This window comes from Triturus cristatus, chromosome 7, assembly GCF_964204655.1.
Source record: "Triturus cristatus chromosome 7, aTriCri1.1, whole genome shotgun sequence".
Classification (NCBI taxonomy): domain Eukaryota; kingdom Metazoa; phylum Chordata; class Amphibia; order Caudata; family Salamandridae; genus Triturus; species Triturus cristatus.
This window is the reverse complement of record NC_140590.1, coordinates 461,056,890-461,081,905: the sequence shown is the minus strand read 5'-3', so window position 1 is coordinate 461,081,905 and position 25,016 is coordinate 461,056,890. Positions and strand designations below refer to the sequence as shown.

The 25,016-nt window shown below is 44.7% G+C and overlaps 1 protein-coding gene across 2 annotated transcripts in view; it reads left to right on the top strand.

Annotated features, from left to right (window-relative positions):
* WDR45B (WD repeat domain 45B) overlaps positions 1-25,016 on the top strand; it is a 524,626-nt gene that overhangs the window by 389,313 nt on the left and 110,297 nt on the right. For both annotated transcript variants that reach the window (XM_085616786.1, XM_085616787.1), the window contains one exon: positions 19,415-19,500. In XM_085616786.1, coding sequence (XP_085472912.1) covers positions 19,415-19,500 — 86 coding nt within the window. The remainder of the gene's footprint in view (positions 1-19,414; positions 19,501-25,016) is intronic.

Sequence of the window (25,016 nt, the reverse complement as noted above, 5' to 3'; positions counted from 1 at the left end):
AGCAGACCTATTTAGCAACTCACTTTAGTCAACACTTAAAAAAAATCTTCATCGACTATAGACTGGGTCTGCATTATTCAAAAGATCTAAGACCGTCGTGGAAACATCAGAACGAAAGTCTCCAATGTAGACTATGTGGATACCATAACGAAACTCTAATTCATCTGTTTTGCGTGTGCCCAGCGCTAATGACATTGAGAAGGAAATACCTACGTGCTAGTTGTCTCAATCTGAACATAAAAACATGCCGGCAAGCGATAATAACTTGGCTGAGTGGTTCCTCTCCCATTTTTGCATGCCGGGGACTCAAATTTATGACAGAAGCTAAAAAGCTACTCCCGGGCAAATGAGCAGCCCTACACTACAATTAAAGAGGAACACAGTGATTAAGGCCGGACGTTCTACCACGTGACTACATCTTAAAACGTGTTAGACTAAGAACTCAAAAACTATAAGTATATTCTTCCGGGGACTTTGTGACATGGTTTAAAAAAAAACAAGACGAAATAAGTAATTTATGAACGCACATTTCAGGGGTGCAACAGGGTGTCCTTTTGACACCCTGGCACCCTTAAGATAGCTCCCGCTATTTGCGATTCCTTAATACCGAATCGCAAATAGTGAATATCTTCCCATTCATTCCTATGGGCCTCCTAGCCCATAGGAATGAATGGGTAGGTATTCCTTATTAACGAATCTCAATTTGCGATTCGTTAGTAAGGAATTTTAAGGAATCGCTAATATTTTAGCGATTCCTACCTACATTCAATTGGTAAAAATCTCTATTAAGGACTCGCTAAATTGAATTTACCTACAGCTGGCCCTTAGTGTTTAAGCTGCTTTCTTGGGGGCGTGTGACCAGCTTAAATGGCCTCTGCCAACAGGGCATCTGCCAGTCACAGTTTACTAAGGAATGTTTGGTAGGATAAAAAGTTTGCAATGGGACTATTTTAATTTTAGATATGATACCATTTTTGTGTTGACAGTCTACTAATGCTTTGGCTTGCATGGGAAACTTAAAGTTGACAATTATACAATCCCCCTCGATATTTTTCCTAGTCCCATGGCCGATCCAACCAACCCTTCTGGCCTTGATGACGTCTGGAGTAATATTTGAGCCATTTGTCACATTGTTATTACACCAGTGAATGGTCTTGTGTATCAGATCTAATGAGGTTTCCTTAATTCCAGATGCAAGTGGAGGGACCCCCAAAAGCACAGCTACCAAGGGCGCTGATCAGGGTGGGAGATCAAGTATGCATTTGTTTGTAGACATTAACTGTTTGTGATGAACTAAAGTGTGTGTAGATAGCGGGTCCTCGTTAACACTTTCCCGGGCTTCCTAACGAGCTGCCCGGAATTCAGTGACCAACCCCCCCCCTCCCCAGGGCACAGTCAGTAATTGTATTACTAGGATGAAACATACCCAATTGGGCTTGAGTACAGGTTGCCTGATGTGCTTGGGTGCTACCGACCTGGGGTGTGTGTTCCGGGCCAGTGGGGACTTGACAAGCGCCTCCCCTCCCTCAGGCTACTATATCATCCCCCGAAAAACAATTATTATGTATGGAAAACAAAAGAGTCAAGTTTTGACTTGATGCCTTCTAGCTTGGAGATTACAGGTACTAACAAGGCTTTGGTCATAGTCTCGAGTCTTGAGAAGAGGCTATCCAGCAGCAATTCCAGGTTAAGTTCGTCCAGTGCCGGTGGCGGAGTTGTTTTTGTCCGTGGAGACTTTCTCAGAGTTTTGCTTCCACCAGTTTGTTTTCTCTTGGTCGGGGGCAATCCAAATCATCACCTACTGTTAGAGTGGCCACAGGGATACCAGTACGTAAGTCCTTATCACCCCTCTGGCCTTCCATCAATGTGATTGAGGGTATGGCAGAACATATTTCTTCTGTTGGGACACTATTTTTCTCCTGAGTTAAACCGCACCCAACATTGCCCAGTGCTATTTTCTCAGTCTCCAAGGAGAGTCTTTTCTCGATTAGGGCTATCTCCTTTGTTATGGCATCAGCTGCCCTGGTTAAGAAAGAGTCTATCATTCCAACTGGGCCTGCAGCATTTGTCCCTGGGGGTCCCCCAACAACTAATTTCCTTTTACCAATTTCCAGCTAATCAGGGAGCGCCTTAAGTTGGTGTACACTTCATGTAGCCCACAGCACCAAAGACCGAACACCCCCTGCTTAAGAATAAACACAAGAGGCACTTCTTCGACTTAGAACCCGGGGGCTACAAAGCGCTACAAATTAGATAATAAAGTTATAGCTAGTTATGGCTAGATAGGGCACAGTCACCACAATAAGTAAGGGTCATGCAGGTACTTCGCAGGCTTTAATCCACTGAGCCGTTTCCTGGTGTAACAAAGTCCGGGCCACAAGGATCAAGGGACCTGACCAAGCCTCTCCCAGCCGCGGACGGGCGCAGACGGGCCCGCCCTTGGCCCGCGCGCGTCCCGCAAAGCGGGAGTCACGAGTGCCTTTATGCGCCTCCGGGCGCGAAGGTGAATGACGGCACCTCCGGGCGCAATGAGCAGCAGGGCAGTCTGGGGTCTGAAGGCTCCCCTGCATTCGACGAGGTAAGCGGTTCCCCCGAAGCGGGAGCCACGAGTGCCTTTATGCGCCTCCGGGCGCAAAGGTGAATGACGGTACCTCCGGACGCGATGAGCAGCAGGGCAGTCTGGGGGCTGAAGTCCCCCCTGCAACGACGAGGTAAGCGGTTCCCCCGAAGCGGGAGCCGCAAGTGCCTTTATGCGCCTCCGGGTGCGAAGGTGAATGACGGCGGCTCCGGGCGCGATGAGCAGCAGGGCAGTTTCGGGGCTGAAGTCCCCCCTGCAGCGATTAGGTAAGCAGTTCCCCGTTTGTGCATCTCCTCTCTGATTGTTTTAGGCTATGCAATGTTTTTTCCTAGTCTCATCCTGATTTTAAAAGAACTATTTATATTTTCAGAGTTTTATTTACAACTGGAAACACGCTTTGTGATGAAAACATAGCCTAAAGCTCTGTTCCCCCAAACCAAATTCACACCTGTCGGTATTTTCCGACATTATTAACATAGCTTGCCTCCATTCCTCTCTATTCTTTTACATTTGGATGTAACAAAAATATTTAGATGCTGGAGAAATGAGCTATGTCAGTGGTATCTTAAGGATTTGGGATTTTAAGGATTTTTTGAGCCCTGGGCAAGATATACTTTGAGCCCGCTGTTAAGAACAACTTGGCATTTCATTATCAATTGTTAGGTGATCCAGGCAGGCTGTCGTGACGCCATACAGTATTGGATTATATGTTAAACTTTTAAAACAGGGGTAGGCATAAACGGTCAAAACTTCAAGCTGCCAGTGTCTGCCAGCCATATAGTACCAAAAGAAATCTTGAATAAACATTTTTGCCCTTGAATTTAGATTTAGTTTATCTTTCTGCACAACATTTCCTATGGAATTTAAATTCTAATCTGCCTATTCCTCCCTTTGTAGGTTAGACACTTATAAGGCTGAATTGGCTGATGTGTAGAGGACTAATGCTTAATATTTAAATAAGACTTATGCTCCTCTTCACTATTTTAACTTGTGTTGCAACAACGGAAATAAAATCACTGCTCTGGGGATTTTGATCATTACATCTGGTAAGGTAGTGAGAGATAAGGTAGAAAGAAAGGTAAGTTAGAAATAGAACCCCTTCACCCCACTGATCAGCGTGTTAGGATTTGTTAGAGATCTGCCTGGGTCTTTGCGCCGCCTCTCAGCAATGCTGCTCTTATGAAATGAAATAAGGATTTCTAAAGCGAACTACTACCCGTAGGTGTCTAGGCGCTGACTTCCATGGGGTAGTTCAATGTAAGGAGAGCACCGGACCACGGAATGTATGGTACAGAAAGTGATAGTAGCTAGTTGTTAAACAGCCAGGTCTTAAGGTCCTTGCGAAAGGTAAGCACATTTTTTGTGATTTTTAGCGTCCGAGGCTTTGAATTCTAGAGCTTGGCAGTGGCTACTGCAAAAGTCTTGCCTCCCCTCGTGACTCTCCTGAATTTAGGTACAACCAGATTGGCCTGGGAGGAGGATATTAAAGGCCTGGAGGGATGTATTGTTGAAAGAGTTGTTTGATCGATTCAGGACCCATAAGATGAAGGGCCCTAAAGGCCCACAGGGATTTGAATATCACCGGCTTTCTGACCTGGAACCAGTGAAGTGCGGAGAAAGCCTTGGAGACCGATTGATATTCATTACCTTCATTACATTTATTGCCAAGATGGCAGACAGGTGAGGAGCCCCGGCCGGGAGCTGCCGGGTAGGGAATGCCGTTATGGTCATCAAGATTGGTGAAAAAAATCATGAACGCCCTGTTTCGAACTTTTCCACAGGTCCAGGCTCCACCTCCTGAGTGGCAGCTGAATGTAGTACTGTCTCAATTGATGAGGAGACCATTTGAACCTATTCACAAGGCGGAATTAAAATTCTTAACCTGGAAAGTCGCCCTTCTCGTGGCACTCACATCTGCAAAAAGGGTTAGTGAGATACAAGCGTTCACTATATGTCACCCTTTCCTGCGTTTTACCGATGATGCAGTAATGTTAAGAACAAACCCTAAGTTCATCCCGAAGGTGCCTTCTCAGTTCCATTTGAATGAACCAGTGGTACTCAGGACTTTTTTTCCCTAACCCTGCCACTCCGGCTGAAAAAACTTTACACTCTCTGGACATAAAAAGATGTCTCAAGTTCTACTTGCAACGTACAAAAGAAACACGCAGATCAAATCAGTTGTTTGTAGCTTGCGGCCAAAACTGCCAAGGAACTGCAGTCACCAGAGCTACCATACCTAGATGAGTAGCAAATGCGATACAATTTTTCCATGACAAAGCTGGTAAGCCTTTATCACGAACTGTACAAGCACATTCCACTAGAGCAGTCTCAGCCTCGGCTGCTCTCTTTGCAGGAGTGCCACTGGAAAAGATCTCCTATGGCGGCAACGTGGAAGACAACACACACGTTCGCACAGCATTACTGCCTGGAGTCTTCGCACAGAGCGGACGCAGCTGTTGGGCAGGCAGTACTACGAAACCTGTTTCACTAAGGTAGAGACCGCTTCTGTTTTACTATGTACTGGTGAATGTTATTTGCAATAATATGACCATGTCTAGATCTACTATGGTATATGTAGCATCTTTGAATGTATTTTCTCTTGGTAATGGAATATGTTAGCTTTGCACTCTTTCTTCTTTCATGTTTAGAAGGTTACTAAGCGATATTTTGGCGCTACCCACCATCCACTATAGTGCTTACCAACTAATACGCGTGTATATATATATATATATATCATGCTCCAAGTTGCCCAAAGGTCGGGGATGCACTCAGGCGACAATTAACATCCTGCCCTCCATTACAATTGGACTGCCTTGCCGACGCGTTTCGGAAATGTGTTCCTTCTTCATAGGCTTGCGGCACAAAGTTTGCTGCTGTACATCACGGCTTTATTTAAATCAAGCCTTCTGATAGGCTGTCGTGATCTGTCTCTTGCCTCCTGATAGGCTCTGCCTCCTGATAGGCTCGTGATCTGTCTCTTGCCTCCTGATAGGCACTTTCAAAAGAGTCATAGGCATATTGCCTGCTGGGAAATGTATTTTCCTTTTTGCAGCCATCTCTAAAACTTTATTTGTCCTCCAATGGACTCCAAGGCAAGGAGAGTAACAATCCTCGGTGTTGTGGCCTCACGGCGTCCGTGCTCGCTGTGATTGCGATGGTGCACTCCCCACGGCGTAGGCTGCCGTTAAATATCATGCTCCAAGTTGCCCAAAGGTCGGGGATGCACTCAGGCGACAATTAACATCCTGCCCTCCATTACACTTGGACTGCCTTGCCGACGCGTTTCGGAAATGTGTTCCTTCTTCATAGGCTTGCGGCACAAAGTTTGCTGCTGTACATCACGGCTTTATTTAAATCAAGCCTTCTGATAGGTTTTAGAGATGGCTGCAAAAAGGAAAATACATTTCCCAGCAGGCAATATGCCTATGACTCTTTTGAAAGTGCCTATCAGGAGGCAAGAGACAGATCACGAGCCTATCAGGAGGCAGAGCCTATCAGGAGGCAAGAGACAGATCACGACAGCCTATCAGAAGGCTTGATTTAAATAAAGCCGTGATGTACAGCAGCAAACTTTGTGCCGCAAGCCTATGAAGAAGGAACACATTTCCGAAACGCGTCGGCAAGGCAGTCCAAGTGTAATGGAGGGCAGGATGTTAATTGTCGCCTGAGTGCATCCCCGACCTTTGGGCAACTTGGAGCATGATATATATGTATATATATATATATATATATATATATATATATATATATATATATATATATATATATATATTCACTGAAAAAACCATAGGTTTCACACATGTTATAGTTAGCGGAAATTTTACTGATAAAAAACCAATGAAATTCCCCCGTTATAGTTAGTGCAGGCAACTATAACTCACGCGACCGCAATCTTCTGCTGATGCTAATACTGTATTTAGACACTTATTTGCCCATGTCTTCTTCCATACATTTTTAGCTATACATATATTACAAATATTTTTTTTTCATAAAGACACATATGTCATCCGTAGAAGATTGCGGTCGCGTGAGTTATAGTTGCCTGCACTAACTATAACGGGGGAATTTCATTGGTTTTTTATCAGTAAAATTTCCGCTAACTATAACATGTGTGAAACCTATGGTTTTTTCAGTGAATTTGCAAGGTTTTTTAAATGCTAATTCCTAACTATAACGTGTGTGAAACCTATGGTTTTTTCAGTGAATTTGTACGGTTTTTTAAATGCTAAGTTACTTTACGCCATTCGTGGCGTGCGCGCCCACTTAACGCAGTTCGTTCCGTGCGCGCACGGTGCGCGAACACAGTGAGCACGCGGTGCGCTTCGCGCACCGCGCGCCCACTTTACGCAGTTAGTGCCGTGCACGCACGGTGGGCACGCGGTGCGCTACGCGCACCGCGTGCCCACGTTACGCTAGATGGGCCATGTACGCACGATGCGCTTCGCGCACCATGCGCACATGGAGGACATATGATGCACTTCGTTTTGAAAGGTAATATTTTAATTTTTCGTATATGTCATAAGCCATGCACAAATGGTGCCCTTCGGGCACCATTTGCACACGGGGTGGAGAGAGTGTGGATAATTTTTTTTTTTATTATTATTTTTTTTTATATTTTAGTTTAACTCATCTTTAATAAGCCATGCACAATTGGTGCACTTCGGGCACCAATTGCACACGGGGTGGGGAGAGTGTGGATAATTTTTTTTTTTATATAATTTTTTACCGTACGCGTACGGTAAGCGTAATCGGCGAAATTAGCGAAAAAATAAAAATTCCGTTTTTGGCCTTGGGGGATCTTTGGGGACTCCCTCAACATTGCTATGTGTGTGGGAGCTGTCTAAACAGCCCCTTTACATGTTTTTGGGCTTAATATTTTAAACATCACTCTCAGTGCGAGAGAGAAAATGGCGGCCGCCGCTTCCTGGTTTCGGCCGATTCGAATGTTTACTAAGATCTAAGAGCCAATCAGAATCGCGCTCGCGCACGCCACCGTACACGTACGGTAAGCGTACCGTAAGCGCACCGTAAGCTGGCTCAGATATATATATTGATTTAAAGGCTATTTTCTCAGAATCTACTGAACAGATTTACACCAAACCTACAAAAGGCACTTCCTTGACCTGAGGACTACCTCTCTGCCAAATTTCTAGTAATTCTGTTCAGCCGTTCGGGCTGTAGCCCTGTCTAAAGGTCCTATGGAAAAATGCATGGGAAAAACGCGTTTTGGGACCCCCCTTTTATCTCAGCCCCCGCTTGACGAATCCCCCCGAGACTTTCAGGGAAGGAGCGGAGCGTAGCGCCCCACCTATTTTGAAAAATTCGCGAGGATTCGTCGACCGGCGCCAAAGTTATTCAAAATAGAATGTTGCGGATTTCCTATGGAAACGTGGTCCTAACTATAACTACCTACTGGCGACCGCCAGTAGGTAATATATATATATATATATATATATATATATATATATATATATATATATATATATATATATATATATATATATATATATATATATATATATATATATGGATAAATGGTTATTATCCATATGCACAGTGCTTGCTATTCTGATTCAGGCATGTGAATCTATGAAAGATACCCCAATACTGGATAAGAAATAAGTTACTTACCTGTAACTGCAGTTATCCAGTATTGGTATCATTCATAGATTCACATGCACCCACCCTCCTCCCTGGAGAGGCTGCTTCTAGACTATGGTACTTACATCACTTGTACTGGAAAATCTGAGAGACTCAGCCTCTCTTGGGAAGGTTTTACAGAGTGCCGGTAGCTGATTGGTTGTGTTTTTTAGTTTGGTCTCTTTTACAAAAGCATGTTTGCATTCATTAGGCCTATGGTTTTTTACTATTTACTGCTATGTTATTTGTACCACGGAACTCCCACTATGACCACGAGGAATGATTCAGGCATGTGAATCTATGAAAGATACCAATACTTGCCAACGAACTACATATGAGGGTGGAATGGGCATGACGAATCTCTTTTTATATTATCTTGCCACTTGCCTCCTGATAATCCACGATTGGTTTAATGGGGGATGGTCGGATCCAGCATACCGGCTTGAACTGGGACGTCTTGGATTCGCTCAGGCCCAGGCAATGCTATACAGAACCCCAATCACTCAGACCTTACCAGTAGGGACTCGTTCAGCCTTCCTGGCGTGGTGGTCGGCACTGAGACACATCCACTGGGACACCAAGATCACATTACAAACTCCATGATGACGGGTTTTCAGGTGTGGGACCTGATAGGCATCACCCATCTTGGTGATATCTGGAAATGAAAACATCTTTCCTCCTTCCACGACTTCCAACGCACATACTTGTTGCGCTCCATGCAATTCTTTAAATATTTCCAGCTATGTCACGCCCTTACCACTCACATCCCTGACCAAGAATCATTTTCCGAGTTCAGTCCCTTGGAAGCCATAATTCTCATGGGGGACCTGGGGAAGGGAGACATATCCCAAATATATCGATCCCTGATAAACACTCCATCTACGCTGGACCCTCTTAGAACTAGGTGGGAGGGTTGTTTTGGCCCCCTCAAAGACGAGGATTGGAGAGACGCCCTTATAACCCCCAGAACCCTCACTATCTCTGCTAGACTTCGCCTTATACAGATATATTATCTTCACTGTGCGTATCTTACACCGGCACAATTGCACAAAGCTGGACTCCTCCCAACCCCACAGTGTCCACGCTGTAGAGAGGGACCAGCCAACTTCCTCCATATGGTCTGGTCCTGCGCGATCATATCAAAGTACTGGGCATCAGTCACAATGGAACTGAGTGGCATAATGGGATGGGAGGTGCCCCTTACTCCACTGGCTCTTCTCCTCGGGGTGATGGAAGGCTCCCAAGCCGACAAGTCGTTCCTAGGTAAAGCCATCCTGATTGTTAAAAGGGACATTGCAGTGGCCTGGAAGGACTCCAAGCCTCCTTCTCTCTCGAAGTGGCGAAGGGGAGTTGATTGGTGTGCGAGCCAAGAAAAAGCGGTTTTTGAGGCAAGAGGATGTCCAAATAAATATGAACGAATATGGGGAAAATGGGTGGGAATATTGGAGTGCTCATGGTGCTAAGGGTGGACTTTTTCTTATTCAATCTTAAATTTATTGCTAGGGAGATAAGAAGTGGATATGTAATGAAATGCCATTTATGTCACAGTGCTACAAGTAATTTTCATTCTTTATAACTGTCTTGCTTTTGTTTACAAAATGCCAATAAAGTTGGTTATAAATTTCCTTTTTATTGGTATTGTTTAATTACAACCGTCTTGCTGCATGGGCTCAGGTGCAGCATATCTTGTCTACATTTCGATAAGCATATCTCAGTCAAACGCTGCCCTCTTTTTTATTGCCTTTATGGACCTTTCAACAGCGTTTGACTCTGTTAATAGGTCCAAGTTATGGCTAAGGCTCTTGGGTATGGGCGTAGAAGAATCTCTGGTGAATAATTTGTATAATTTGCATGCTGACCTAGTAGTGCGTTTAAGTCCAAATGGTTAAATGTCCCCCTTGTTGAGCCTCCAGCAAGGTGTGCGCCAAGAATTTATTTTGGCCCCTATGCATTTCATTTTATATATTTATCTCCTCTGCCCACTCTTGATCTCTGTTCAGGCGATACCCCTAGAGTTGCTGACACTCAGGTGCTTGCACTTTTATACACGGACGATGCGGTCCTACTGGCTCGAGCCCCAAATGCTCCGCGTGTGCTCGTGGACCGCTTCATCAAGTTCATCGATAACCTAGACCTGGCTGCCAACTATGGCAAATCTGATATTATGGCCTGTGGACCAGGTAGAATTGGTACCTGCAGAATTATTATAAAGGGGCAGCCTTTAAATAGCGTGAAAGATTTTAGCTATTCGGGAATCACTTTTAATTCCTCGGACGCTTGGCACCCTCAACTGACCAGTTTATGCCTTAAACTCAGCAGTTCAACCAGAGCCGTTCTTAATTTAACTAAATTGAAGGTGACGATTTTACCACTTCTAAAAATGTACAACACTCAAGGCATTCCAGCTGCTACGTATGGGGCAGGGATATAGGAATTGTATGTGTTCCCTCCTCAGCTTGAGGAAAATAGCATATGTAGAGTTTTTTTTAGCTTCCTCCTGCTATGTCTAGGTTTATTTTACATGCAGAGCTAAGCCAGCGATATAGTGAGGATAGTGTCCAACTAGCCCCTTTGTTACTCTGGGTCAAGATACAGATGAACCTTCAAGCAAAGTTCTGTATAGATGTCATCTTAGATTGTCTTAGTTTGGATAATTGGGGTTCATATTTTTTGGCTGAAATACAGCTCTACGTTACTTCATGAGTTGGGGTTGTCTCCTCTGTTCTTGTTCCTTATGAATTTAAAGAAATAAGACAAATCACGGCTAAAATGCCTGTTTCTGGAATTTTGTGCTGAAAAAAGGCTGCAAAAGGAATCGGTGAAAAGTACTTTGATGTGTTTTTATCAGACTCTCGCTAGCCCGGAGCTGGTTCATTAACTTTCATTAGAGTTAACGCCATGGGAATGGTCTCTCAATTCTCAATTAAGATCCTGCTCAGTGTGGCGACGCCTGTTCATCGGAAAGCCAAATGATGCCTTGGGAGGTACTACCCGGGCTTGTCTTTGTGATGGGGTCTGTATGCAACCACTACTGCACTATATCTTCTTTTTTAATTATTTCAGTGACTCGTGAAGACTTTTTCCTAAACCCCTATTAAAAACCTTAGCGCACCGCAGGTGTGTACAGGCCTTGCACAACTTGCAATCATTGAATACACCAATTATCTGCTTTTATTATAACTGCAATCGGAGCCAAGAAAACAATGGAAGAAGAAAATTGTCTGTTTTATTTATATAACAGCACACTAGTTTTAGATATTTATTGTTCGTGACTATGCTGTACTTATATCTTACATGCTCTTTATATATATGATGCTAATAGTTTGATTTTTAAGCTTCTATTAACATACTGCAGAGTGTTTTGCTTGTAGGAAATAAGGGTTAACATTAAAATAAGTTAAGTAATAAGGCAGCGGGATGATGAGGTTTTTAATTTGTTTTATGATTACCCTCGAGTGTACTGTATTGACTTTTGTCTTTTACGGGCACGATTGGCTAAATAAAGATTCCTTGATGAGGTTGAGAAAGGTGAATGAGATGGAGGAGAAATACAGGGGTATGAGATAGAATCGGAGCAGTAGGCTGAGATGGAGGTGAGGCAGACACACGTTGAGAAGGGGGGACAGAATACATATTAAGGGAGACTCAGAGAATGGTAGTGAGAGCGAAGTGAGGCCATGAGACGGGTAGAGATTAGTATATTGAGAGAAAGGTGAGGTTGACCTAGGTGAGATGGAGAGAGAGTTGAAATAGAGAGGGTGCAAATACATAGATCTGTTGAGATAGGTAGAGAAAGGAAAAGTGAAAGGGGTGAGGTAAGATAAGTGAGGAGAAATACTTTAATTGCCAACTGCTTGAAAGAGTGATAGTTAACTTTGGGCAGACAAAGCATGCATACTATGTGTTGAGCATGCGTAGCTGCAAATGAAAAATAAAGTTTTTTTATTCACACTGTTTCTATGGCTTGACTTTCGAGTGCTGAAATCACTTCATCAGGGACCACATAGCAACGGGGGCCCTGGGTAATTGTCCACTTTACCTATGACTTTATATGTCTCTGAGCTGTGTATCTAATGTGCAATGGCAATCAGATGAGACGCTTGTGGTGGAGAAAGCTGGGGGGCGATGGCTATTCTTGCCTTGTTGAATCCGATCCCCCGGCATTGTGCCTACTGTTTTTTTTTTTTTTTTTTTTTTTTTCCAAAAATTTTATTAAAACAATAAAGCAGTTACAAGCATGGGCCTACAACCACCAGGGCCGGCCGCTAGACTCAGAAAGGATCGTACATTAGTTAAAGCAGTAGGCGACACCTGGGGCCCAGCCCCGTAAATGGCTCAGGATAGCTCGAGAGAAGCAGGAGACATACATTTAACATAGATAACAACAAAAAACAAAAGGCGAGGCATACGGGCAAAAAGCGTGTGTCAGGCTACATCCGGGGGACTTTTACTCCAAACCTTCAATTAGCTATCAACAGGAGGGAGTACTGAAAGATCGGGGGGGGGTAACGGGAAAGGAACATCTATATTCGATTATTATAATCAGTCTCAAGGAACCATCAAGGGTCAGGGGGACAAGGCAATATCGGTGTCCACTAGGGGGGCCGTACAGATACCCCCACGATACACGTTCCATTGCCCCCAAATTCTACCCCATTCCCCGGGTTTACCGCGGGCCACATATACCGTCTTCTCCCTGAACATACACCAGTCCATATTTTCCTTCCATACTGACACGGTGGGTGGCCGCTGGGAACCCCAAAGCTGCGCTATATCCCTCTTAGCAATCATGTAGCCCAGGGCCGCCCACCGAGTCTGCGCCGCATTATAATCATTAGGCTCCCACACATTCAAGACACAGCGACGCACCTCCGGCAGCAGCGCCACCCCGGTGACTTGTCCCATGACCCCATGAACCCGACGCCAGTATTCCGCCACCTCCCGGCACTCCCAAAGGATATGGAGAAAGGTGGCACTGAGCCCACACCCCCACTTGCAGAGCCCATCTTCCGAGAATCCCATCGAGACCAGACGGGGGCCCGTCACATACACCCGGTGGAGAATCTTTAACTGGACCAGGCGGAGACGGGCTGGAATGGCGACTTCCTTGGGGGACGATAGTGCGGACTGCCAGTCCTCGTCGTCTAATTCCACCCCGTCCCCCGTCCACGCCTCCCGAAGGCGAACCAATAGGTCAGCCCGATTATTAATGAGTTTTTTATAGATTAAGGAGATAGTACTGTCGGGAACATGACCATCAAGTATGCGGTCCTCGAGGGGCGAAGAGGCCGGGATCTTGGTCCCCTCCCCAAAGACAGAGAGCAGGGCATGCCGAACCTGGGCGTATCGGAAGAACTCCTTTTCCGTGAGTTCGTATTCGCTCTGGAGCGCCGCGAAGGTCTTAACCGCGCCCTTCATCCATAAGTCTCCCACTCTACTGATGCCAATCGTGTCCCAACGGTCAAACCCCTTCGTTGTCCAGAGGCTTCCCAGTCGGTCGGAGGCAAATAAAGGAGTAGCGCAGGTCAGTCGCTCACTCCAGCCCATGGCTACATTGGCCGCCTTCCAAATCCGTACCGCGATCTTAGTGGGGCCCGTCCGGGTCCGTCCAGCCGAGCGGGAGTAAAGCGCCCTGTTATAGTTACCGCCGGGAAGCAGGAATTTATCCATCTCAAACGCCGGGTTCAAGCCAGGCGCATACGTGGCATGGTTAATGGCTGATAGCTGTGAGGCCCAATAATACCTGCGAATGTCGGGAAGCGCGATGCCCCCGTCGTACCAGGGGAGAGTGAGTTTGGCCAGGGCGATACGCGCCCGTCCGTCCCACACCAGTCTCCTCTGCAGGCTCTCTACTTCCCGAAAGTAGGCCACTGGAATGATGTCGAAGGAGTTCTGAAGTGCATAGAGGAACCTGGGAAGGGACATCATTTTAAACAATGCGGCCCGACCCAGTGGGGACAGGGGCAGCCTACCCCACCGAGCCGTGTCTTCCCTCAAACGCCGAAGTGGAAGCAGGAGATTGTGCTCATAGCGAGCTACCGGGTCCAGCGAGATGTGTATCCCCAGGTATTTAAAGCCGGACAGAGATATTTGGATCGGAAGCCGAGGCGGCAGGAGAGGGGGGCCACCGGAGATAGGATAGACACAGGATTTAGACCAGTTAATCGTGAGACCCGAATTTCTCCCGTAGGAAGTCAGAACATCGAAGAGAACGTTAAGCGACTGCCGCGGCGAGGTAAGATACAGGAGGATATCGTCAGCATATAACGAGACCCGATCCTCAAAGCCCGGGGCCCACCGGATCCCCCTGATCGAGGGCTCCCAGCGGAGCCAAGCGGCGAGTGGCTCCAGGGCGAGAGCAAAGAGCAGAGGGGACAACGGGCACCCCTGCCTCGTACCTCTTCCGAGAGCGAAGGGCCGAGAGACCCGCCCATTAACCACCACCTGAGCCATGGGTCCCGTGTAGAGAAGCTTCACCCAGCCAAGAAATCCCTCCCCAAAGCCGAATTTAATCATGACAGCCCAGAGGAATGGCCACTCGATGGTGTCAAAGGCCATCGTGGCATCTAAAGAAACCAGCACGGCCGGTTCGGAGAGGTACTCTGCCCTGGCGAGGGCGCCATGGAGTCGCCGCAAGTTGAGGGCGGTGTTGCGATGTGGGATGAAGCCGCATTGATCAGGATGAATCAGATCGCAGATAACGCTCAACAAACGATTGGCAAGGACTTTAGCCAGGATTTTAGGCTCTGCATTTAGCAGTGAGATAGGCCTGTAAGAGGCACAGCGGTCCCGTGGCTTACCTTCCTTGGGGATCACGACTATCGTGGCCAGTCGCTGGTCGACCGGAAGGGAACCGGCCTCAAGGGACTCCTGAAACATACGACTGAGGAAGGGAGCTAGTTTATCCGGGCGCAACTTATATAATTCGATAGGTAGACCGTTGGGACCCATGGCTTTGCCCGAGCGAAGGGACCGAATCGCAGTCGCGATTTCATCCACCGACAAGGGAGCGTCCAGCTGCTCACGGTCCTCGGCAGAAAGGCCAGGCAAAGCAATGTCCCTCAGGAGAAGGCGAGAATCTTCCTCATCCCTATCAGTCACCGGGGAGTACACAGTCCGGAGGTGGTCGGCAAAACATTCCACAATCTCACCAGGCTCAGTCACACACACTCCATCCGAGACACGCAACTCCGGGACCACACGATTCACTCTCTCCTTCTTGTCCAGCCACGCAATCAGCTTTCCCGCCTTGTCCCCGGCATCATACAACCGACCCTGCTGCTCCCTATACATAGTTTTGGCAGCGTCGGTGACAAGAGATCTGTATTCAAACTGTTTCAGGCTGAGGGCATGGAGCCCGTCCGGAGTGACACCCTCCTCCAAGGCCGACTCCAGCCCCGAGATGTCAGTCTCCAGCTTCACCACCGCCTCACTCCTGAGCTTCTTGGCCACTACTATCTGGGAGAGGGCGTGTCCGCGGATTACGGTTTTAAAGGCTTCCCACAGGGACATTGCAGACAACACAGACCCCTCGTTTTCAAGAAAGTATTGGTCCATAGCCTTAACCAGACTCTCGCGGGTCGTGGGGTCTCGCAGGTACCACGGGTTAATGGGAGCGATCCGCCCTGCAGACCGCGACTCGGTGTCAAAGAGAAGCCACAGCGGGGAGTGCCTACTGTTTTTGAGTGGCAATTGGTGGTTGAGGTTTGGAGTCAGCACCAGTAGCTCTATCCAAGTCTCAGGCACTAGAGAGTACTCGCCTATGATTCACAAGGTGAGCAGATTTGGGAATTTTAACCACCCACCATTTCTGAGTCCCCTCCTTTCTACAAGACCTCAACATTGAGTGCATTGGTCCTACTAACAGCTCTGGTTAACAAGTGCTCGCTTCTGAGTACAGTGTTTGGCAACCATAAAACAATGGTATTGCAGCACTATGCTCACATGCAGGGCATTGACAGCTAAATGTCCTGCAGACTCCGGTGAAGACTGGATGCTTTCAACAAGCTTTGACAAAGCCAACAGGTCTCACCTATGCAAGAGCTATTGGCATTGCCAATTTGCTTTAGTCATGTTGTACACCAGCATTGCTGCTGTTCAGTATGGCTAAACATTAGTAGTGTAAAGGAGTGTGGCATGGAGTGGAGTGAAATGTCGTAAAGTGGAGCGTCGTGGAGTAGAGTGAAGTGTTATGGAGTGACGTGGAGTTGAGTGTCGTTGAGCGTCATGGAGGGAGTAGGGTGTCATAGAATGGAAGGGTATAAAGTAGAGTAGAGTGTAGTGGGGTGGAGTGGAATGGCATAGATCAGAGTGCAGTGGCTTAGAGGGTGTTGCATAGATTGGAGTAGTATGTTGTAGCGTTTGTTTTTGTTTTTTTAACCCGAAGGTATCAAAGCACTTTACATAAGCACCAGTTGCGTTACAGACCAACACATTCATTTTGTTAGGCACAGGTGAAATAAGTGAATTGCCCAGAATCACAGGATGTTGAGCATCCCTGTCGAGACTCTAATCCGGTTCCCAGCTTCAAGGTCGACCGCTCTTGAGTGGTGTAGAGCGGAGTAGATTGTTGTGGAGTAGTGTGTCCTAGAATAGAGTGGAGTAAAATAGCATAGAGTGGCTTAGAGGGAGTAGCATACAGCGTAAAGTGGAGTATTGACGTAGAATAGCATGGAGTAGAGGGTTGTGGGGTGGCATAGAGTGGAGCTGAGTGTCATAGAGTGAAGTGGGGTTTAATTGAGAAGAGCGTCATAGGTTGGAGTTTCATGGAGTGGAGTGTCATACAGTGGAGTGTCGTAGAGTGGCCTAGAGTAAAGTGGCTTAAAGGACAGGGTAAATTGGCGTAGACTGTAGTGGCCCAGAGTGCATTGGTTTGCAGTGGCGCAGGGTCGAGTTTGGTGGCATAGAGTGCAGTGGCATAAAGTATATTGTTTTAGAGTTGAATAGTGTTGGGTAGAGTGCAGAGGTGTAGCGTAGAGTGCAGTTGTGCAGAGTAGATTGGAGTGACGAGTGGAGTGATGGAGAGTAGAGTGTAGTGTTGTAGAGTGTAGTAGAGTTGCATAGAGTTGAGTGGTGCAGAGTAGTGTGCAGTTGCATAAAGTGCAGTGAAGCAGAGTAGAGTGGTGGAGAGTTCAATGGCAGAGAGTTTAGTGGTGTGGTGTAGAGTGGTACAGAGTGGAGTGGTGCAGAGTAGAATACAGTGGCATAGAGTGAAATGGTGTCGAGTGGCATAGCGTGCTGTGGAGTAGAGTGCTGTAGAGTATAGTGGCATAGAGTGCAGTGGTGTCGAGTATTGGTTTTGAGTAGTGTACAGTGCAGTGGTTTAGAGTAGAGTGGCTTAGAGCACAGTGGTGTAGAGTAGAGTGGAGCGGCCGAGAGTGGAGTGGTGCAGAGTGAAGGAGGCATTGGTGTAGAGTTTAGTATTATAGAGTAGAGTAGAGTGCTATAGAGTGCAGTGGTGTATAGTAAAGTAGATTGGGGTAGAGTGCACTGGCATAGAGTAGAGTGGTGCAGAGTAGAGGCATAGTGTGCAGTAGAGTGGTGCAGTTTAGAGTGTAGTGGCAGAGAGTTCAGTGACGAAGAGTGCAGTGTTACCAAGTAGAGTGTCTTAGACTGCAGTGGTGTAGAGAGGTCCAGATTAGCGTGGAGCAGAGTGCATTGGCATAGAGTGCACTGGAGTAGAGTGGCTAGTACAGTGTAGAGTGCATTGATGTAGAGTGTAGTGGCATAGAGTGTAGTGGCATAGAGTGCAGTGTTGCAGAGTAGAGTGGGGTGGTGATGAGTGGATTGGTGCATAGTAGAGTGGAGTGGCCTACACTGGAGTGGTGTGGTGTAGAGTGCAGTGGTGCATAGTAGAGTAGAGTTCATTGGCATAGAGTAGGGGGTGCAGATTAGAGTCGAGAGGCATAGCGTGAAGTAGAGTGGAGTAGTGCGGAGTAGAGTGCTGTGACATAGTGTGATTGACGTAGAGTGGAGTGGTGCAAAGTAGTTTGCAGTGGTGTGGAGTGGACTAATGTGGAGTATGCATGGCGTGGTAGTGAACTGCCATTACAGACAACACATCTTCAATTGAAATTATCATTACATTTGCACATACAGTTTTACAGATAAAAGTATACAGTGCACACACGATCATGTGTGGAACTGCCATTATCAATTGTACTGATTTTCTTTATATCGTACTAAAGTGTTGCTTTCTCCACCACACTTCAGAATTTCCCAAAAATTAGCTCAATTTGTGCTTCTCGTATTCTGAGATATTCTGCACAGTTCCTTTACAGAAATTTACGTTTTCTTATGTGCTAGAAAAAAATAACAGTACAGTCTTCCGTCCAGCACACCCAAATTAGCCAGCATGATTGTCACAGAAATCCTCTAACTTTGAAGTCACGGAAAGAAAAATAAACACCAAGCTCCTTCGAAAGACAGAACCTGACATTTGACCTCGGTCTTTGAATGCACAGCAAATGTGAGAAGATAGGAACAAGATTTAAAGGCCTGTTTACAGAAAGAGAGCACTGGTGAAAGGATATCGTAAATAGGCTATAAGCCATGGAAGGGATGAAAACAAATAAAGCCAGCAAATAGAAAGCAAGTGTGAGTTACAAAACACAAAGTCAGTAAGCAATTGATGGATTATATTCCCAGGGAAGCTTTCTGAATGTCCCTAAAATGTCATTAGCAAGCCAGACAGCTGAGATCTGTGGTAATCTTCGACCCATAAAGCAGGTAGGGCTGGAGAAGAGTAGGTCATATGTTCAGTTTGTCATCAAAGACCAGTAGAGTTCAGGTATAGTCATTCACATGCCTGCTCAATGTTTCTGATAGTATCGTAGACTAATGCAAAGCCAGTCACTTGTCAGCCCAGCCTCTGAAAGGCTAACCGGCGGTTGCACAGTAAGTCATATGCTAGATTCTTCTTCAAAATGTCAGTAGGTGTCAGGGTATCGTCACATCCCATGCTTGCCTATGGAAGGATGAAAAGGTTAGGTCCAAGTTAGTCAGATGTGTTTCGAGCCCATGAGTCAGAAGTTATGCTAGTTTCTCTGAAAGTTACCTACTTAAACTTTTATTTACAAACCATATGAGATTCCGTTTACTGATGGTTATGCTCTGTATTTTATGAGTTTAAAGCAGTACACAATAGAACTTAAAAACAACTTTTTGTCAATCACATTTTTCTTTCTTTCTTTCCAGGGAACCCTTGTACGAATATTTGATACTTCATCTGGGCAGTTAATCCAGGAGCTACGAAGAGGGTCGCAAGCTGCAAGTATTTATTGGTAAATAATGAAATTTAGTGCGCTAAGATCAGTATCTTGATTTTTTTGCTAGCAGGACTGCTTTTCCAGTTAAGAATAGTCTAGATTTCTTTCAGTGATTTACGATTTCACCTTTAGGATTGTGCCTTTCATCCTTGCAAATACATAGAGTTATAATATGATAGTGGGACAGTCCCATCTCAGATAAGAGGCACCAAGACGGCGAAATGTCGTTATATCATGATTTGAGAACATAGTAGCTCAATAAAGATGCTGGTAGTAAAGTATGGTGTTCCCATGTGAGCGAGTGAGTCTCACCCAGTTGCCACAGACATACCCCAGTTTCTGGGTGCTCTATATACAAACGCATATTTTAAGAGCTCTGAAAATATATCTACACAAGTAGGTCTTTAGTGTCCGTTGGAAAGTAAGAGTAGATGGAAAGGTTATTAAAGTGGGAGAGCATTCCAGTGCTAGATCCGTGAAGCTGCATTCGCCCTGAGTTTTTTAACAGCACCCCCAGAATGCACAACAAGGCAACCAAAGAACATGATATCCGTATTAAGACATGTATAACTGCAAAAAAGTGTACTGTTTCAGCGGGTTGCCGACAGTTTTTCTTCTATCCAGTACCAGCATTGTGGTATTTTTTAGGGTTTGCAATCTTCTTTTCCAGCTAGGACAGTTCACCAGAATTCAAGGCAAAGTTTGCTTACTTAAAATCTCCAACAAGGTATCTGTTCAACCCAGATATGCATTCCATATTCAAAAATATGAAAATGTGACTTCTGTCATTTTTTCTAGAAACACTTTCAAATGCGCTTTCAATTTTGAATTCTTCTGTACAGAGTGATATTTAGGCCTGACAGGCAACTATTTACTTATAGAATCTCTGGGGCACAGAAAAATGACAAATTCAGAGGGCTCAGCTTGCAATCAGAAATGTATGGTTAGACATGCCTCTGAATTACATCATGAGCAAAGCCTCCTTGGTGGGCTCGATGTACCAAGCACAGGACATGTAATTTGGTGCTAGATAGGAGGCCAGTGAAGGCTGATTATGAGCAGCTTAGCATAAGAAAAGCAAGAGGCTACCATCAGCATCCTAGAAGACTCTAGTGAGACAGGGTACCGAAGTAGTCGAGTAGAACTCTGTACATGGTACCTACCAGAGCTGCAACAAAATCTGACGCTTGTACTTAATGCGATAAATAACCATATAAAAAGTGAAGAACATTGAATGCATGATCATGCTAGCAGTTGAATATAAATCATAATTTATTGTTTTGCTTGTTTGGGTAAAACTATATTAAAAATGGTACACACACACACACCACCTTGCATGGTAAATTATAAGATGTTGATCACTTTCCATGTGACAGAAAACTTGCTCATAAAGGTTACTCTGAAAAATATCTAAAGTTATGAATCCTATTTGGGGCCTTGTATGTTGGTGCAGTACTCGTACACTGATGCTAGAAGGGTTAGCACATGCAAAAGGTAAATACAAAGTGGTGTTTACAGCACCACTCAGGGCTCTCCAGCTAGTTTTTGTATCACCAAATGTAGATCTAGACCAACCAGCCCCTTTGTTGTTGAATCTGACCAGTAGTGGCAGAGGAACAGTTTTGCCCAAACCATTTTACAGTGGTGAGGCAAGTGTTGAGGCAGGTTGGGGTATGTTGGGGTGTAAGGTGTAGTGCTAAGATGCTGCGGTTTACAACTACCCTGGCTCAAATCTTACTTAAATTCATAAAATTGGGGCCTAACATCGCCACAGTAGTTCAGTACCTTTGGCGGATTCACTGGAAAAATAGCCCCTAACTTCAGCACAGTAAACCTTTTGAAGCCATTTAAAAAGAACATACACTTTTATGCACTGCATTGTTTCCCGTTTTTCCAACAAAGTGATGCTATATTATGGCTATTTTCTCTGTTCCTTCCAGGGTAATTAACTAGTCTGGGCTCCTTTAGAATTCCCAAAATATGGTAAAAAGAAACACACATTTGGCCTGGATTGCTTTTGTGGGGAAAAAAGTTATGAAGTCTTGACAAAATGAAAAGATGTTAAGGTAGATAAGCATCGGTCCTGTTGAGTTGAAAAAACAGACTGATTCTTTATTAAAATTCTCTATTTCATCATCATTTTTCTTGAAAGTTGCTGGAGAGTGCCAGTGTTTTTAAGGTGATACTATTGTAAGGTAAAGAGAGTCCTGGTGTTCGAACGCTGAAGTCGTGGGAGAGGATGCTTTTTTTAATGACTGCAGTGAAGATTACTACGACGCATAACTAGGATTACAAGTAAATAACTTTTCCTTTTGCATTGTACGATCTTCATTGATAATGATAAACATACGGATACTAACTCCATACCCAAACTCTGGAGCTGGTATTGAAGTAGACAGTACAATTGCTCATGTCACTAAAATATGAAACTTAAGCAAAGAAGTTCCTCAAAGCAGCTTGGGCAACCACAGAATCTTCCCTGATGTCAGGGTCCAAATAAAAATGTTAAGTGAACATGTGAATAGACTTTCATATCAATTGAAAGGAAATTTCATGGCCAACAGCTGTAGTTGCTTTTGGTTTCTCTGAAAATAAATGCTAAACATCCTTCAATAAAGATTCCTACAATGCAGGACTAGGATTATAAATAAATAACCAATGGTAGAGAAGTAGCCCAGTGCCTGTCATCTCCCTTCACTGATTGTTATGAAATCTACCCTTCTTCCAACTCAGACTAGACTTGAGCCTGGAACTAATTTAGTAGAGCAGCCCATCCAAGCCACCTTATCCAGCAAGCAGATTGTAGAGGTCCCTTTCTCTGCGAGAGAGGCAGCCAGCACTTATCAGAGTGCTATTGCTCTTCCCTCCTCAGTGTGACCTGTGCTGAGTGGCCCCAAAAAGAACGTGGGGTTTGCACTTATGTGTCCTCCACTGATCTGCCTTTTTATCAGGGTGTGGCAAACTATGCTCACTGGACTGTTCCTAGTGGCCAGAAAGCACACATCTTCCCTAAATAATCATGGCTTCCCTCAGCCTTATAAATGCCAGGGGTTTGGCAAAGCTATGGTGCGGTGTGCTCTGGCCTTCCTTGGCCTGGGGCGCATCGAGGGTGAGTCTGTTTAGAGCTTGCAATGTTGACTTGAAGGTAAGGTTGAGGCTGGAGGAGGATTGAATCAGGCTCTGGCAGTCTATTTCAGTAGGTCTTGCTTGTGACAGAAAGTTCCTCTTCAGACACTGGCAAGTTTAGGCAGTCAGTAGCTCTTCCGATGATCACTTCTACCTACAGATTACTCACTCTTAATTTCAAGACAGGACCGGAGGCTAGCATTATGCATCAACTTTTTATTGCCAAGCTCCTTGCAGTACTTCAGAGTATTACATCACAAACAATAAAATTCCAGAACAAAGAATGTCCAATACATATATAAACTCCATGACAGCAGCCATCTTCCTCTTTTAATTGCTGCTCCTTGACAGATAAGTACTTCTTTAAATGTTTACCTTTAGTTAAATATTGTTTTGCAGTGTTGCATGCACACATTATGTTGATTATATTATGAGATGTCGTTAGTTTGTGATTAGTTTGTGTAGAATAGGAATTAAACATTTTTAATGGTTTAGATTTTTAGTTAATAGACCAACGTATGGGTCATTTAGAGGTAGGGCATGGTGGACGAAGATTTTGGATGTTTATGTTGTATGACAGGCTTGTGAGGTTTAAAGAAACAAGTTTATGTAATTTACGGAAAGAAGGCATTTACCGTTGCGGCGCGAGCGTTGTTTTAATTTGAGTTGCTTGCTGAGGATGCAGTTCCATAGCGCGAGGGGATGAAGTTCCATATCGCGAGGCAGTGTCTTGTGATGTGCCGTATCGCGTCATTACGCGCAATGCGTGGTGACGCTTGGGGGCCATTTTAAGGAGCTGTTTTTTACTATAAAGTTGTACCCTCTGATTAGTTGCGCAGAAAAAATTATCGTAGCGCTGCCGGATAATTTGACAATCAGCTGATCTCCGTCAGTCAGCTGATTTGGAGCGCGGCGAGTAGCACATTTAAATACAAATATTTAAGAAAGGAATTTTAGGTAATAGTTGGAAGTTTAAGTGGATTTTAGATTTGTAGTGTACAGCAAGTAGGAAGTTTAAAAAAAAAAAAGATTTTATTTAGAAAGTTGTTTTTGAAAGGTAGTTTCGTGTTTGAAATGGAGTACGTGTAGTAACTCCTCCAAAGCGTTGGGTGCAATACATTGGTTTATTGAAGTTACAACGAAGTAAAATACAAGGGTGCTGGCCACAACTCTTCCTGTTACATCTGTCCCTTCTACATTCTACATTCCACCATAAATACCCATTCCATATATCGTCATGACACTCTAACCTTCTAAAGTTCTATTAACTTAAAGCAACACTATACTACACATCCTCCCTCTTAATAAATCAAACAATAAATTTGAATCACAAATACGCAAGTTATCATATATGATACAACTTGATACCATGCGTATCTTAAACATTTAACTACACAATAAAAATTCACTCTGAATTACTGCACACATACTCATTTAACCTTTTGGGCTTGACAACTCTTCTGCCAAACCTAGTGACTATAAGATTATTATCCACCTCACTGGTTGGTTCCGATTGAACAACATCATCAGAATTGGAAAGAGAATTCCCTTGGGACGACTCAAGATTTATTGCGTCAGCTTGGTGTTCCAACACACCATACTGTTCATTCGACATTTCCATACTCATGTCTTTACTAAAAGTGTTGTTACTAGGGTTGCTGTTATGTGAGCTGTCATGAGTAGTACCCGGACTCAAACTCACATTAGGGCTTAACCACCAAAAGTCATCCCCCATCCCCCTTTCCTCAATGTCATTATTAACATCATGGAGTTGACTTCTTGCGATTGCAACCCTGTTCATATGATGAACAGTACCATCTTCTAGCATGACTGTGTTCCGCATTACTTTGGAAATTCTTTTGGGTGTAGAGTAACGTGATTCAAGTTTTTCCACTTTTCTTCCCTTCTTGATTCTGACTAGTTGCCCCACATGCAAATAGACCTCTCTAGTACCATGTTTAGCATCAAAATACATTTTGTTCTTTCCTTGTGACTTGGCAATGCAATCTCTTACTTTATCGCATTCCCACACATATTTTTTGCTCCTGCCCATCCATGTTGGGTTAATATTGCAATAAGGAAATCTGCCTCTCATAAGCCCAAATGGGCTTTCCCCAGATGTGTCATGTTTGGTTATTCTGTAGGACCAAATTAATTTATCTAGTTCTAAATACCAATTTTTCCTTCCTTTATTGGCCATTTGTAAAACCCCTTTAATTACCCTGTTTACTCTTTCTACAACTGAATTTCCCCTGGGATGGTACAATGCCGTGAATTTCTGTTCTATGCCAGTGGCACTCATAAAACATTTCATTGCTTCTGACTTAAATTGTACTCCGTTATCCGTTAAGATTGTTGCAGGTACTCCCTCTCTGATAAAGCATTCATCCAGGAATTTGATTACG